Raw genomic sequence first — 15,235 nt, forward strand, 5'->3', positions numbered from 1 at the left:
AAAAACATATAGATTTGAGTTTGATTTATCTTAAATTAATCATAAAAAAAATAAACTTGAACAACATTAAAATACAGATAAATTAAAGACTTATTAAAAAGAAAGGCTAAGTTGCAATCCATGTTTGCTTTCTCTGGCCAATTTGATCTAAACTGAGATGCATTGGCATTTGAAATACATGATACTACAGACATATCTTCCTGTGATAAATGCTCTTACAAAATAATCATCCATTCTTTGAATGAAACACATGCCCCATGGCCATGTACGTGGGCGAGAGTGTGGGCGTGGTTTGTCGCGCGCGATGAAAGCTGTATAACTTCCTTAAACTGTGATCGATGGTTTTTAGATACTCTCTGGCAACACATAATGACGGATCGGTCTAATGTATGGTATAAATAACGGGACACACGTTTTTAACCTCTGCTCCGTGGATTATGCATGAAACAAGCCATCTAACATTTGTTGAAAAGTCATTTAAAATTATTCGCGTGCGCACAAGTCCCCAGATGACGATCATCTAAGAAGAGAACCTGTCCCAACGACCCAAAGGATATTTCAAAGAACATTTGTTTGAAGTGCAAAGTAAGTCTAACTTTTAAGCTTATACATTCTATAATCGTCTTGTAATTGCTAACATTTCAGTTACTTATTCTCCAGTTGTTCCCAGAATTTAAAGTGCTGCTGTTTCTTGATTATTAGGATGTGTTAAATATAAAACCAGAGCTTGATAGACAGTCTGACAGACTCAAAAGGTGCGTCTCAATCAGCTCACTAGCTCCCTAGGTCGTGGATCAGTAAAACGTCACGTGTTCAAGAATTTGGGTACAAGGACCCTGGTAGCCTACTGTACAACGATACTGGCCTCGTTGTACAACGATCTGTCATTCAACAACATAATGATTTGTAATGCTATTTAAAGTATTTCATGATAAATACTTTGTTACATAACCCATTTTAGCTCTAAATTAATTAAATGATTATGTTCGCCATCTGTATGTTTATGCTGAATTATAGTTGAGTAATGTTTATTTTTTTTAAATCATTTATCATATTTAATGATGTGTATTGATTTGGCTCGTGCAATTATGTGTCTCAGTCAGAATTTCAGTTAAGGAAACATAGTGAAGTATCCATGCTTTCTGGTTTTCATGGTGCATTGTGGGACTTTTTAGGGAGTGAACGTTTCAGTGCACTGGAAGGATTTTGCGATTGAGACAGCCCTTATAATGGTGGACTCTCTGATCATGCTCTGACTACTGAACAAGGAAGATGATTGAGATGCACCAAAATATTGAACTTTACATGATGCAATACATGTGAAATCCTGTCAGTTTCAAAGCATTTTAAATGGTTTCCCATTGTCTTAAGTTCTGCTTTCACAAGGGAAACATCTGTAATGGAGGCATGTCCATTTTCTTCCAAGTCCTCAATGTGTTTATCGATCTGAACTAGAAAAAAACAATAAGTCTACATTGGCTTTTTCCTGCTGTCTGGACTTTAGAATAAATATAGATTCTATAGCTGTGTCATTTACCAGTTGTACATTTCTGTGAAGTTATGCTTAAATTGACTGCAAATGTCATGTCCATAATGCTGGAATAGCTCATATCTGCATTATTATTTGTGTTTTTTCAGCTGACTTGGAATCATTGCATAACAGTGATGGAGCAAAGAGAACCGTCAGATTCAGAAAAGGTATCGTAATTTTTTTTTAATTCTTTGGTTTGCGTGGTCATCCCTAAAAAATGCATTGTCGCATAATGCAGTTGTAGGGTCCATTAAAAAAGATTGGTATACTGAAACTGAAACCCCAGCAGGTTCTCCGTCCACACACAAGCAGCGATCTCACTCATCTGAGTTCTAATCATGCACAACTGTCAGTCATCGTCACTGCAGTCAGGACACTTTAAAAAACACCACTTGCGTTTGTGTCCTACCTACCGTTTGGTGCTTTTACCTGCTCCACGTTCTCTCCTGCGCTGTTGTCCCTCGTTATCTCCATTAGTTTTAACTCCATCATCCTTTTCTCTTAGAACAAGGTCCTGAAAATAGAAAAGACTGTTAAAGGAACACTCCACCGTATTTTTAAATAGGGCTTATTCACCGTCTTTCCTACATTTAGATAGTTGGGCAAATGCATTTTTGTCTCAGTGCATGCATTGGTTTAGTTTGGCAGGGTCGCCGCTAGCTTAGCTTAGCATAATGAATGGAATCCTTTGTTGCCAGCTAGCATGTCCTGAGTAAAAGTGATAAAAAATAAATAAATAAATAACCCACCTAATTACTTTTTGAGGCCTGCATATTCACAACGAGTACAAATAGCGATGCAGATTAAGACTAGGCGATTTCCTAGGCAGATATTGACTTGGGCCTATATTAGGGTGAAGCACAGGCGAAGCACTGCTACTTGGGCGCAGAGATATCACGCAACACCTGAAATACGTCAACATACCGACGTGACCTGCACCGAGTATCTTCGCTTTTGGATTGTGTTTATTTTGAGAAGTTACAGCAAACATGGTAATTGAAAATAATCACTTACTCTGTGGACAGCTGTCCATTGGGTCCATACGGCGTGCAGCGTTTTTTCCAGTTTACTTTATCGCACCGGAAAAAAAAGTGGAGGACTGCAGGATGGATCAACACCGGGAAATCCTCGTAGTGGTGACACAACTACGGGCACGCTCATCTTGATCTGACACGTTGAGCCTGGTCATCGATGGCAGTAGCTTGTCCCACTCGCCACAGAGCAGGCAAACTCCTCCTCCTGTCATTCTATTTCCAAAGCACGCAGCTCCTCTTCTGAAAACTCTGGTTCATAGAGGTATGGTTCTGGATCTTGACTGTCTGAGAAGTCACCCTCTTCCGAGTCTTCGTCTCTCACAAAATCAGCCATTTTCATCGCCATTCACTATGTCTACTGTAGGAAAAATATCCAGCTACTATTCACGCTGGTATGTTGACGGAAGTTGTGGGATTTCAGGTGTTGCGTGATATCTCTGCGCCCAAGAAGTGGCAGGTGCCTGTGCTTCACCCTAATATAGTCCCAAGTCAATATCTGCCTAGGAAATCGCCTAGTCTAAATCTGCATCGCTATTTGTACTCGTTGTGAATACGCAGGCCACAAGAAGTTATTAGTTTTTTTTTTAAATCTCTTTTACTCAGGACATGCTAGCTGGCAACAAAGGATTCCATTCAATATGCTAAGCTAAGCTAGCGCCGACCCTACCAAATGTCACGGTTTTGTTCACGTCTTGTCTGTTTCCTTGTCTGTCATGTGACCCCTTGTAGTCATGTGACCCTGCCATGTGTCTTGTCTTGAGTTTATTGTCTGATTGTTTGATCATTGTTCACAGGTGTCCCTTGTCTGGTCGTTAGTCTTGTATGTATTTAATAGGGGTGGGAATCTTTTACCATCTCACGATTCGATTCGATTCCGATTCTTGAGGCCACGATTCGATTCAAAATCGATTTTCGATTCAAAAAGATTTTCGATTCAAAACGATTTTCGATTCAAAACGATTCGATTTTATCCATAATGATTTCTAATCGGGTTTCTGATCATGATCTACTCTCATCTGCTTTGCTATACAGAATGACAAACGTAGACTTTAAAGTGTCTTTTTCACATTTATTAAGTTCAATTCTCAGGGAATTGTCTGGTTCTCAATTGCTACTCATTAGTAGCTAGCTATAAAATAAGTTGGAACAAAACAAAAGTGCTTCTTCATAATACAAAATGGTTGAAAATAGATGCAGTTTACCACAATATATCGGCTGACTGTACGTTCACATCGCCGCCGACTTGAGCTGCAAAAAAGCTATGGCCACCCTGTCAAGGACGCTTGTCAAAAAGTACGGGGAATCTTGTTGACGCTTTGGCCGCTCTGACGTAGCAGCATTCACAATGAAATGTAAACAGAAAAAACAAGCAATGCATTCGGCAGTTTAGGATATCGCACAAGATTTGTCAACACAGAAAACATTTCATCACTGGAGAGTTTTTTTCCCGACACCATCGTATTAATTGATTTTGATTAATATGCGCGAGGGAGAGAGAGAGAGCAGACAGCGCTCGGGTTAGTGCGCACGCGCGGCCGGCTCTCTCTCTCTGCTCGTTCTTATGCCCTGTCAAGCGCGCCCTGTTAAACTGACAGGACTTAAAACACATGCAAATGGTAGGAACGAAAGATCTCCCTCTCATCCATTTGCTTCCTTTTTGTTTTAGTGATTTGCCGCTCACGTCCCGTATAGGCTAGTTACAAAAATGGAGGCGAACAGCCAGCTGATTTTATTTATTTATTAAATCGATTCTTGGACATTTCAGATCGATTCTGAATCGTTGCAAATGAGAATCTAGATTCTTCTGTGAATCGATTTTTTTGGCACACCCCTAGTATTTAAGCCCTCATGTTTGCCTGTGTCTTTGTCAAGTATTGTTTCCTGTAACCACTGTTTGTAAGTCTTTCTCCATGTCATATTTTCATGCCACGCCATGTTTTTTGTTTATTGTTATGTTTTGTTTAATTAAAGCTGCACTTGGGTTCTCTTAAAACTTGCCTCCAGTGGATCCATATTACAGAATACTTGACCAACAACCATGAACCCAGCAGACCTTTCCCTCCTAAATCTACGCCAGAGGAATCGTCCCCTGGAAATTTATGTGGAGGAATTTTGTGGACTATGCTACAAGGTTGGTTTTAATGATGTGGCTCTTAAGGACATCTTCCGCTATGGGCTGAACGAACCGCTGCGCTCATCTTTGCCAGGGGGGGAAATTCATTTTTCCCTAGAGCAATATATTGACTATGCCCTTCTTTTGAGTGGTTCTTCGTTTACTGTGGGCTTTGTGGATGAGGTGCCCCACAATCCCACAGTAACCCCCAAGCCTGAGCCGCTTCACGTCATGCCTGCCAAGCCTGAGCCGCTTCACGTCATGCCTGCCAATCCTGAGCCGCTTTACGTCATGCCTGCCAAGCCTGAGCCGCTTCACGTCATGCCTGCCAAGCCTGAGCCGCTTCACGTCATGCCTGCCAAGCCTGAGCCGCTTCACGTCATGCCTGCCAAGCCTGAGCCGCTTCACGTCATGCCTGCCAAGCCTGAGTCACTTCACGTCAACCATGAGCTGCACGTCACGTCTGCCGAGCCAGAGCTTCACGTCACGTCTGCCGAGCCAGAGCTTCACGTCACGTCTATTGTGCCTGAGTCTCTCCACACCTGGCCTGAGTCGCTCCACACCATGTCTTCAGACAAAATGGCTGCCGCGACATCTGAGCCAGCAATAACGTCAACATTTACCATTTTGGCCACAGCCATTTGGTGTGTGTGGTCGGCTTATACAGTGCCTGACCACGTCTCGTCTGCCCAGCCAGAGACTGAGCTTCACGTCCCGCCTGCCCAGCCAGAGACTGAGCTTCACGTCCCGCCTGCCCAGCCAGAGACTGAGCTTCACGTCCCGCCTGCCCAGCCAGAGACTGAGCTTCATGTCCCGCCTGCCCAGCCAGAGACTGTGCTTCATGCCACGGTCCAGGTCCGCCCACGCCTTGCCACGGTCCAGGTCCGCCCACGCCTTGCCACGGTCCAGGTCCGCTCACGCCTTGCCACGGTCCAGGTCCGCCCACGCCTTGCCACGGTCCAGGTCCGCCCATGCCATGGCACGTCCCAGGCCCGTCCACGTCACGCCACGCCCCATGTCCCGTCCCCCTGCACGGGCCTGGCCCACCATCCCTCCCCCAAGACCACCTCCGCTCCACCACCCACCTGGACTTTTATGTTTTGCTGGGCGTCGGGAGACGCCCTTAGAGGGGGGGATTCTGTCACGGTTTTGTTCACGTCTTGTCTGTTTCCTTGTCTGTCATGTGATCCCTTGTAGTCATGTGACCCTGCCATGTGTCTTGTCTTGAGTTTATTGTCTGATTGTTTGATCATTGTTCACAGGTGTCCCTTGTCTGGTCGTTAGTCTTGTATGTATTTAAGCCCTCATGTTTGCCTGTGTCTTTGTCAAGTATTGTTTCCTGTAACCACTGTTTGTAAGTCTTTCTCCATGTCATATTTTCATGCCATGCCATGTTTTTTGTTTATTGTTATGTTTTGTTTAATTAAAGCTGCACTTGGGTTCTCTTAAAACTTGCCTCCAGTGGATCCATATTACACCAAACTAAAACAATGCATGCACTGAGACAAAAATGCATTTGCACACCTATCTAAATGTAGGAAAGACGTATGGAAAGACGTAGGAAAGAATAAGTATGAAGGTATTTTTGGTGCAAATCAACTGAACGCCTGTGACAGTGGAACTTGTAGTTGTAGACAATAGCCACACATGTGTATCAGTGAATTTGAAGTCACAGAGAGAAATGTTTTAAGAGCCTGCAATCTTCAGTCATTGACGAAAGCCCAAAACGGGTAAACTAATAAAAACCTTATGAACTTTACGAAACGATAGACAATTGTAGTTTACGGTCGCGCCTTTTTTTAAATAATCCATTAAACCTGCTGAGAAATGAGGAGCGTGAACTAAAATGAGCAGTTTGACACGCGCATGCCCGGGAAACTCATGAATATTAATGTCGGCTCCGCCCACTGCCTCTACAGATGCACGACTCACTTTTGCTCCACTTGTCTCAGTGCAAAAGGGAGAGCGCGCGAAACTTGTCACTTGAAGGCGAAAACAGTGTTTGAGATTCGTCACAGCAGATTCAAGCAGTTGTAGTTATGTACTTGTGTTTGTGCTAGAAATATATCCAAGACATTTGTGAGAAAATATTCTACAAGTGTGCAACTCTCATTGGATGAATGCACACACTGATTTGCGGATGTGCAACATTTCTCCGTGACTTCACATTTGTTGATGCGGGTGTGTGAATGCGTTTTGCACCATATTCACTGCAGCAACTGTAGCAAAAATGTGAGCGTACAAATTTCTTAATTTGTGATTTGTAGAATGGGATTTGTGCACCTGCAATGAAGAATTTGAGAATGTGTATCTGTTGTGTTGTGTTTGTGGGAGAGAAAAAAAAGTCTACAAGTTTGCAACTCTTAAAACATTTCTCTCTGTGACTTCAAATTCACTGATACACATGTGTGGCTATTGTCTACAACTACAAGTTCCACTGTCACAGGCGTTCAGTTGATTTGCACCAAAAATACCTTCATAAATAAGCCCTATTTTAAAAAACAGTGGAGTGTTCCTTTAAGTGTTTCTAATAGCATTGTCAAGAATCAAGATCGTGGTGTTATCTACGTGCTACTTACCTGTGTTGTGTGAATCTAAATAAATACCAGCGTTTGGGTTCACTCTCTGTACTGAAATGACCATGGAATTAATAACTTGATACAATCCACTTATTGTGTACATAAATGTTTTTACATTGTACTTTTATTTGAAAAATACCTGCATAAAATTACATCCATAATTCATTTATGTAATTACATCCATAATTATACTGTTGAGCCTCCCCTTACCCCTTAACCCACCCTTAAACCTACCCATACCCCCAAACCTGTCCCTAACCTTACCCGTATCCCACCTCAATAGCAGCAAAAGTGTTTTGCAATACAACATAAACACATTAAATACATTATACCTGTAACGATTCCACTGTAGGCAAGTAGAATGCAAACCCATATTCAGGTTTTTTTTATTTTTTTTTATTAAATACGTAATACAAAACAAACAAAAACAAACCCGGAGACTTGAACATGAACATTGAACATTGAACATTGAACATGAACATGAACATGAACATGAACATGAACATGAACATGAACATGAACATGAACATTGAACATGAACATGAACATGAACATGAACATGAACATGAACTCACCAACAGAGGTTGGAGGGAACAAAGCTAGACAAGATAACAATGGAACCATGAGGGCTATTTATACACCAAGACTAATGACTAACAAGAAACATGATCAAGACGATCAACCAATCAGAACATGACACATAAGACTAGGGAAGCACAAGATATGATCACATGATGGCAAGGGAAACGCATGACAAACAGGAAACATGACTGAGAATTTCGAAATAAAAAGCATTAACACAACCTAGACCCAAACCAACGTGACGGTACCTAACAGTCATTTTTTTTAGGCATATAGTTGTTAAAGAAACCTAATATAAAGTGTGACAAACTATTTTATATACAATTAAATAATATCAATATAATAGATTTAATGCACAGAGAAACGTTGCTTTAGCGAGAACAACACAAACAAGGATACTGCATATGCTAATTCTGTGACAACACATTTGTTTGCATTAAACCCCTTTTTCTTGGCAAAGAGTTTCCAAACTAGTTTTTGGGATGTTTGAAGTCTAATTTATGCTCTAAAGTTAAATGAAAAAGATAATTGGTAAAAATTCTCAACATCAATTTTACATAATTTTCATTATATTTTCAGCATGCAGAATGTTTCCCACAAAACAGAACCTCAGAAACGTGGAAAAAGCTGAATAAAATGGATGACTGGACGAAAGAGGATGTCCATCAATGGCTCATGAAGTTAAAGGTCCCTCAGAAGTATGCTGATATGCTTTACAATGAAGATGTTTCAGGAGCCGCTCTCATTTTATTTGATAAACAAGACTTCCTAGATCTTGGTTTAACGCATGGACCTGCAGTTCAAATCGTTAAAACCGTGGCCCTGTTCAAGACATCCTCAGAAAATGTTGAGCACAGTGCCATACCCAAGGACACAGATGGATCAGTAAGGACATCTGCAACACAGCATTATCAGCAAGAAAAAGCACCAGCTGAAAGTCCTACCATTGGATCTGCTGAAATGGAGACATCAGCACACTTCAGCATTGAAGAAGATATGGGTGGTAAATCAAGTGTGCGGAGATGGTCAGTAGACATACCGAAATATACAAGCAATGGAATGGAGTCCTTCTATGATGCATCACCTTTTCAAGAAAAGAAGGATCTACTATTGGAGGAACGGGATGATGGCATATACACAAAAGGAGATGGGGAAAATGGTGCACAATCCCTGGCTTTACCTTTGACACACTGCACAAAACAAACAAATCATGTGGGGAATGAGACCAAAGAAAACCTGAGTAACTTTAGAAAGCACTCAGTGGACATGTCAAAAAGCTCTGTATTTTGTTGGTGTAAGCCTCGGCCCTTTGATGAAAGCAGCACAACATTTGAATACGTACAAAATTATATACTTCCACCTGAGACTGGTCCAAGCAATCTTATTGACCCTCTGCATGAGTACAAGCTCTTGACAAACACAAAGAATGCTTTAGAAAAGGATGTCTTGAAAAAATTCAGAGATGAAACATGTTGGTTTTCTGCAGCATGTGTGAATTCTCGAACAAATGGAACTATCCATTTTGGTGTTGGAGATGAGCCTCTGTACAAACATGGACAAATTATTGGACTAGAAGTGCCATATCAGAACAACTATATCAATGAATTTTATAAGGGTCTGAGGGAGCACTTCAAAGAAAATATTAACATTGTAATGGCATGCATTAGGCCTCCTAAGTTCGTTAAGGTAAAATGTCCAGACAACGAGGACAAGTGGGTTATTGAGATTGACGTTGTCCCAAAGTATGAATTAACTGAGAATAAACTTTTTTACACTACATTAGACAAGAAGAAAAGGAAATCAAAATGCCTTTTTATTCGTTCTGGTGCAAACACCATTAATTATTTACCAGAAAATGATCCTAAAATTTGTAAGCAAAACAACAAAACATTAACACGTGATTTGGGATTATGGGTTTTATTTAGACAGTTAGCTGAAGACCAGGGACACGCAGCAGCACACAAACATGACAAATATTAAAAATAAAAGGATTACAATATAAAAGATTATTAGCGTACATAAAGATACAGTGAAATCTTGTCCCGCAGATGGTCTGCTCACGCATGAGCAGATCCGCGTTCAGTCTTTCCACTTGCAAATTCCGCCATGTAAATAGTGAATCCGCCACGACGCGAGCGCAACTGGCTATAAAGGGAATGGGAGATGAGACTCTGATTGGTTTATTACACGTTACGCCCAAAACACACCCATTACTCATTAAGAGAATAGGGACAACCCCTTTAGACCAGGCGCCGACCATTTTTCCCGTCGTTAAACTGGACAAGTAAACTTGCACCGTGCGCTTTAGACCATGTGCTTAGATCGTTAAAATAGAGCCCATGGTGTACATTTTGTGTTCAAATAGCATAGGTTAGCAAGGAACTTTATTTGTCAGTGTAGAGGCCTTTCTGAGCTAGAGTTTGGTTTTTATGTTCTTTGATTTGGTGCCACTCCCCTTGATTGTTTTGTACTTGACTTTTCTTTTATTCCTGTCTTGATATATATATATATATATATATATATATATATTAGACACAATTGTTTTTGTTACTCTCCTTAAACCCCTAATTAATCTAACCGTAACACTGTCAAGCACACATCAGACTGTGGACAGATGGGTAATTGCACCTGTGAGTGAGCCCACTAAATGAGTTAACAGTCTACCCTGCTGAAAAATCCAACACAGTCCAGCATGAGCTCCATGTTGGTCCAGGCTGGTGTCACTGACTTTTAGTTATCTTGCTCTTAGTTTCATTTTCAGGAACTCTTAGTTTGCTTTCATTAGTTCCTGTTGTCCTTTGTTTAGTTTCCTGCCACTTATTTGTTCCTGCCACTTATTTGTTACTGTGGAGATACTGTGGAGATTAATCGCAGGTGTCATTATTTGTCATTATTTCCCTCATTTGCTTTGTATTTAAGTTTCAGTCTTTTCAGTGTTAATTTGTCCGTTCACGTTAATGCATCGGTTGAGTTTATTTGCCCGTATTATTTGGATTTACCTTCTGAGTGTGTGTTATTAAAGACTTTTAAACTGATCTTCCTCTTCATCGTCTTTTTGCTGCAACCGAGAGTGACAGCTGATTTATGCTGGTGTAGGTGGTGGGCCAGCTTAGACATGCAGTTCTTAAGCAAAAATGGAGCTGGTGAAGCTGGGTTACCAACATGGTCTTTCTGGTGAAGGTGGTCGACCAAGCTGGGTTGAGTGTGAGTATATAGGCCAGTTGACATACAAACAGCGTCGTGGGGACAAGCATTGTTTTTGATTGTTTATTTCTACATTTAATACAGTAATGATATAATGGGAAAACAGTGAAAGATTAAAACATAATATATATTTTAACTTCGTAATTTTTTTTTGATAATATCTCTTGGTTCCTCTTGAAATTAATCAATGTCATCTGAAGTTTTAATTCACACAAAAAAAAATAAACCTGAAATGTGATTTACAGTTTATTCATAAAAAATAATATCAGTAAAAAAACAAACAATGTTCCTCCAAGAAAAATTCAGTTTCGAAAATTCGTTCCGAATTTAGCGTGGTGTAGCTTAGTCTACTTCCAGGACTGAACATTTTTTTTAAACAGGAGGAATCTGCTAGACTGCTAAAGAAACAGTATCCTGTCTTTCCAAGCAGGACAATCCGGAGCTCACCTTTTTGTTCTGTTAGAGAACATGAATCATCACATCCAAGACGTATATACTGTTTCTGTTTTCTATTATTATATATCATGTCATAATAATAGATCAAACAAATAATAATAATTAGGAAATAAATAATATGAAAATAATTTTCAAAACAATTTAAGTTAACAAGGCTAGGTTACAAATCACAAACACATCTACAGTTGTAAAAGGACCACCAATCTAAGATATTGACAATTTTACCAGTCTCCGTTTCTTCCAGATCACCATTGAATGAAGTGTTGGTCTCAGGTGTCCTCAGCTGCAAATAAGAGTATAATACATATTATATACATATGTTATGGTGGGGAAAAGTGCTAATGGCCAATCAAATCAAACAAAACAAGGCTTACTGTTCACAAAAGGCGAGTGCGAATTTCAACGCAGCAGCACCCCCCCCCCCCCACACACACACACAACCACCCACAACCCCCAACCCCAAAAGAAAACAAAACCATCCCAATGTTCAAGACATGGTTACAGCCTTGTTTTATAGAAATTCTTAACTGACAACAGGCATTTTCATTGTATACAGTTTGGAAAGTACTGCATATCAGGAAGAACCCAGTGGCCAATAAAGGACCATCTTCATTCTAAACAACATATTTAGAATATTCCATCACTGCCTAAGGTCGGGAAAAGTGCAACAGGAAACACCATCCTGGGAGAAAAAGTCTTTGCATCAAGTGATTCATCTTCATCTGTTACTAAAGGATGTAAAAAGGAATCTGGGATTATTAATGGAAGAAAATTTTCAATTATTGACACACCTGGTCTTTTTGACACAAGTATGAGCAAAGAAGAGGTAGAGAAAGAGATTAAGTTGTGTATATCTTATTCTGCTCCAGGTCCTCATGCCTTTCTAGTTGTTGTTAAACCAGAAAGATTCACAAAAGAAAATGCAAAAACAGTACAATTAATTGAGAGAATATTTAGTGAAGAGGCAAGAGATTATACTATGGCACTGTTTACTCGTGGAGATCAACTAGAGCAGGACATTAAGACATTTATCTGCGGTAATTCCGCATTACGAGCATTTGTCAGGAACTGTATAGGACGTTATTTCGTGATTGACAATAGGAAGCAGGATTCAGCACAGGTTATGCAGTTGCTGGACAATATTGATAAAATGGTTAGTGATAACTGCGGTGAATACTACACTAATGAGATGCTTCAAGAGGCAGAGAGAGCAATTGAGGAGGAGAAAAAACGAATCCTGAAAGAGAATCAAGAACAACGAAAGAGAGAGATGGAGGCTCTGGAGAAAATACATCTAAACAATAAAAACAAAGAACAAGAAAAGCAACTAGAGAAAGTGAAAAAGCAGTTAGCAGATATCCAGGAGAACCAGGCAAGGATTCAAGCTGAGAACAACAATTATTTCATCCGTTGGGATCCATTTAAATTGCTTCAGGACATCATCCGATTTTTGTTTTCATAATAAACATTTAGTTTTGTTTCATTATCCCTCACTAACATATATCTCAGAACTTCAGAAGAACAGATGTTTTGAAGCAATTTTGTTTAGCTCTGTGGTAGCGATTATCACTTTCCACGGACATTTCAAATCAGTTTCAAAGAAAAAAATGACAGTGAGTTTTTACATTGCCTTTTTTAAATTTATTACATTTTCATAAACTCACTGTCAATTATTAATGCTGTTGTTCACCAGAGAATAATCATAGTGGTAACCCTAGTGAAAAAAAAACATACCAAAATGCATTCAAAATAAATTTATTTCATATTACGTATACTACAAACCATTAACATATTTACTGACATATCGCTTGAGACTTACTGATATAATGAAACTTTATTGCACAATGCACAATTTATTGCACAATGCACGTTTCTTAACATTAAGCCTCAAAATGTGTTAGTAAGGATATTATTTATCTTTACTGTCTTTAAATGCAAGATATTTAAAGTATACTTGCAATAGTTCCACTTTAACACAATCAAATATACTTAAGTATATCTTTAGTTAGACCTCAGCACTATTTCCGGATACCTAAAGTACAAAATTAGTTGTTCAAATTTAGCAGACTTTAAGTATACAAATTTAGTATACCAACAGTACATATGTAGGGTATTTATATTAAGTACACAAATATGTAAATGTTTTTGTAGTATATAGCATAAAATAAATGTATTTCAAATATATTTTAGTATATATTTATTTTTCATAAGTGCTTTGCTTTTAGAGAGTCTTTTAGAAAGAAACAAATCTACACAGTAATGTGACAAATGGAACTTATAAACTTTAAGACTGGATTGAATACAACTCACTAATCTGGATAGAAGATCTCCAAGAAAGAGTTTGAACACCTTGACAAAACTTATCCTCCCACCCATCTACGAGCTCCCCTCTCCATTCTCCCCTCCTTTCCACAAGGAAATCACTGAAAGTTCACCAAACAATGTCTATAATACCTATGATGTATCTTATGAATCTATTGTTTTTTTCCTTTCATGTTTGGTATAATTTTAAATGTCTCAGTGCAAAATGGTCTCAATTTCACATGCAGCAGTCACTTGCATTTCGAAAAAGATTGAAAACTTATGAGAATTCTGTTCTCCTGTTGTGAGTGGTGTCTCTTCAAGATATCTGATGATCATTGCTTCTCTTTCCAGAACCAGCTGTGACCCTTTGGGGCACGAGAGTATAGGTCCAAAATATATATATTTTTAAATATTGGTGTAATAAATATGTACAACTCTTTTGTTCTGGTCTGAGTATTTAAGGGACTGGTAGACAGAAAATGCAGTGCTGTGCTGAGTCTGTCTTATAAACACTCACACACCACTGTGTGTCCTGCTGTCAGGTATGCATTTCTTACTCATTAATTCTTCGAGCAATTGATGTTATGAATGTATTATTTCTGAATTGGCTTCTAATTGTTTAATTTGGTAATTGGCAGGATACATTTTTACCTGAGAAATAAAATGTTATTGATTTATTCTGTAATTGATACAAATTAGGCAAATGAAGTTCGGAATGTATTGTGCAGATAACCTGTACAACCAAAGAAATTCGGAAATGTATTTTGTGTAAAAAAAAAGTTATCATTGATTTCGTTCAAAAATCTGTGTGAGAGCTTGTGTCAGCTGTAGATCGTCATGTTTAGCGGTGACTCTCCCTGTGTCCACTGCTTCTGTCGAGCAGACACTCTCAGCAAAACTTATGCCAGAAATACCACGGGACAGACTCGACTTTCAGCATTAGCCAGCCTTGATAGAAAAGACTTATTGTTGGAACTGAAACGCACAGATAACCTGTACAACCAAAGAAATTAGGACATTTATTTTGTGTAAAAAAATAATCAGTAGGTTTGGTGGGTTGGACTCTCTGTACAAATGAAATGTACGAGAGTCTGGTCGGACCACATTGTAAATCTCAGGTAGACCAACAAGAGAAAATGCAAAAGAAATTAGCAGAGAGACAGGAGGAACTGGCAAGAATCCAAGCTAAGAAAAACAATTCTTTACATTTCTATATATTAAAATGTCAATCTGATTGTTTTTCTTTATTTACGTTCTTTCTTTTTTAATCAATATAAGTTGAGAGTCATCCTGTTGGGATAATACCTTGTTTTTTCAGACTTTTGTCTGTTATATTGTTACATTTGAAGAAGAATAAAATGTATCAGCCATATTAAAACCTATTTTCTGTCCGTTTTGTTCCAGTCTAATCATTTTGCTGACAGACAGTATA

General features: G+C 39.1%; 2 protein-coding genes across 2 annotated transcripts; both read left to right on the plus strand.

Annotated features, from left to right (window-relative positions):
• Positions 1-322: 322 nt before the first annotated feature.
• LOC306999890 (sterile alpha motif domain-containing protein 9-like) lies at positions 323-10,831 on the plus strand. The gene is made up of 3 exons (XM_079614994.1): positions 323-585; positions 1,639-1,698; positions 8,419-10,831. Exons 2-3 carry the CDS (start codon positions 1,666-1,668, stop codon positions 9,817-9,819), a joined length of 1,434 nt encoding a protein of 477 aa, XP_079471120.1. The 5' UTR covers positions 323-585; positions 1,639-1,665; the 3' UTR covers positions 9,820-10,831.
• Positions 10,832-11,001: 170 nt separating this feature from the next.
• LOC307000525 (GTPase IMAP family member 7-like) lies at positions 11,002-13,417 on the plus strand (the record flags this gene model as incomplete). Its single annotated transcript, XM_079616168.1, has 2 exons — positions 11,002-11,043; positions 12,152-13,417. 2 exons carry the CDS (start codon positions 11,002-11,004, stop codon positions 12,959-12,961), a joined length of 852 nt encoding a protein of 283 aa, XP_079472294.1. The 3' UTR covers positions 12,962-13,417.
• Between the last annotated feature and the right edge of the window lie 1,818 nt (positions 13,418-15,235).

The sequence above is a fragment of the Phoxinus phoxinus genome, assembly GCF_949152265.1.
Source record: "Phoxinus phoxinus genome assembly, chromosome: 6".
Classification (NCBI taxonomy): domain Eukaryota; kingdom Metazoa; phylum Chordata; class Actinopteri; order Cypriniformes; family Leuciscidae; genus Phoxinus; species Phoxinus phoxinus.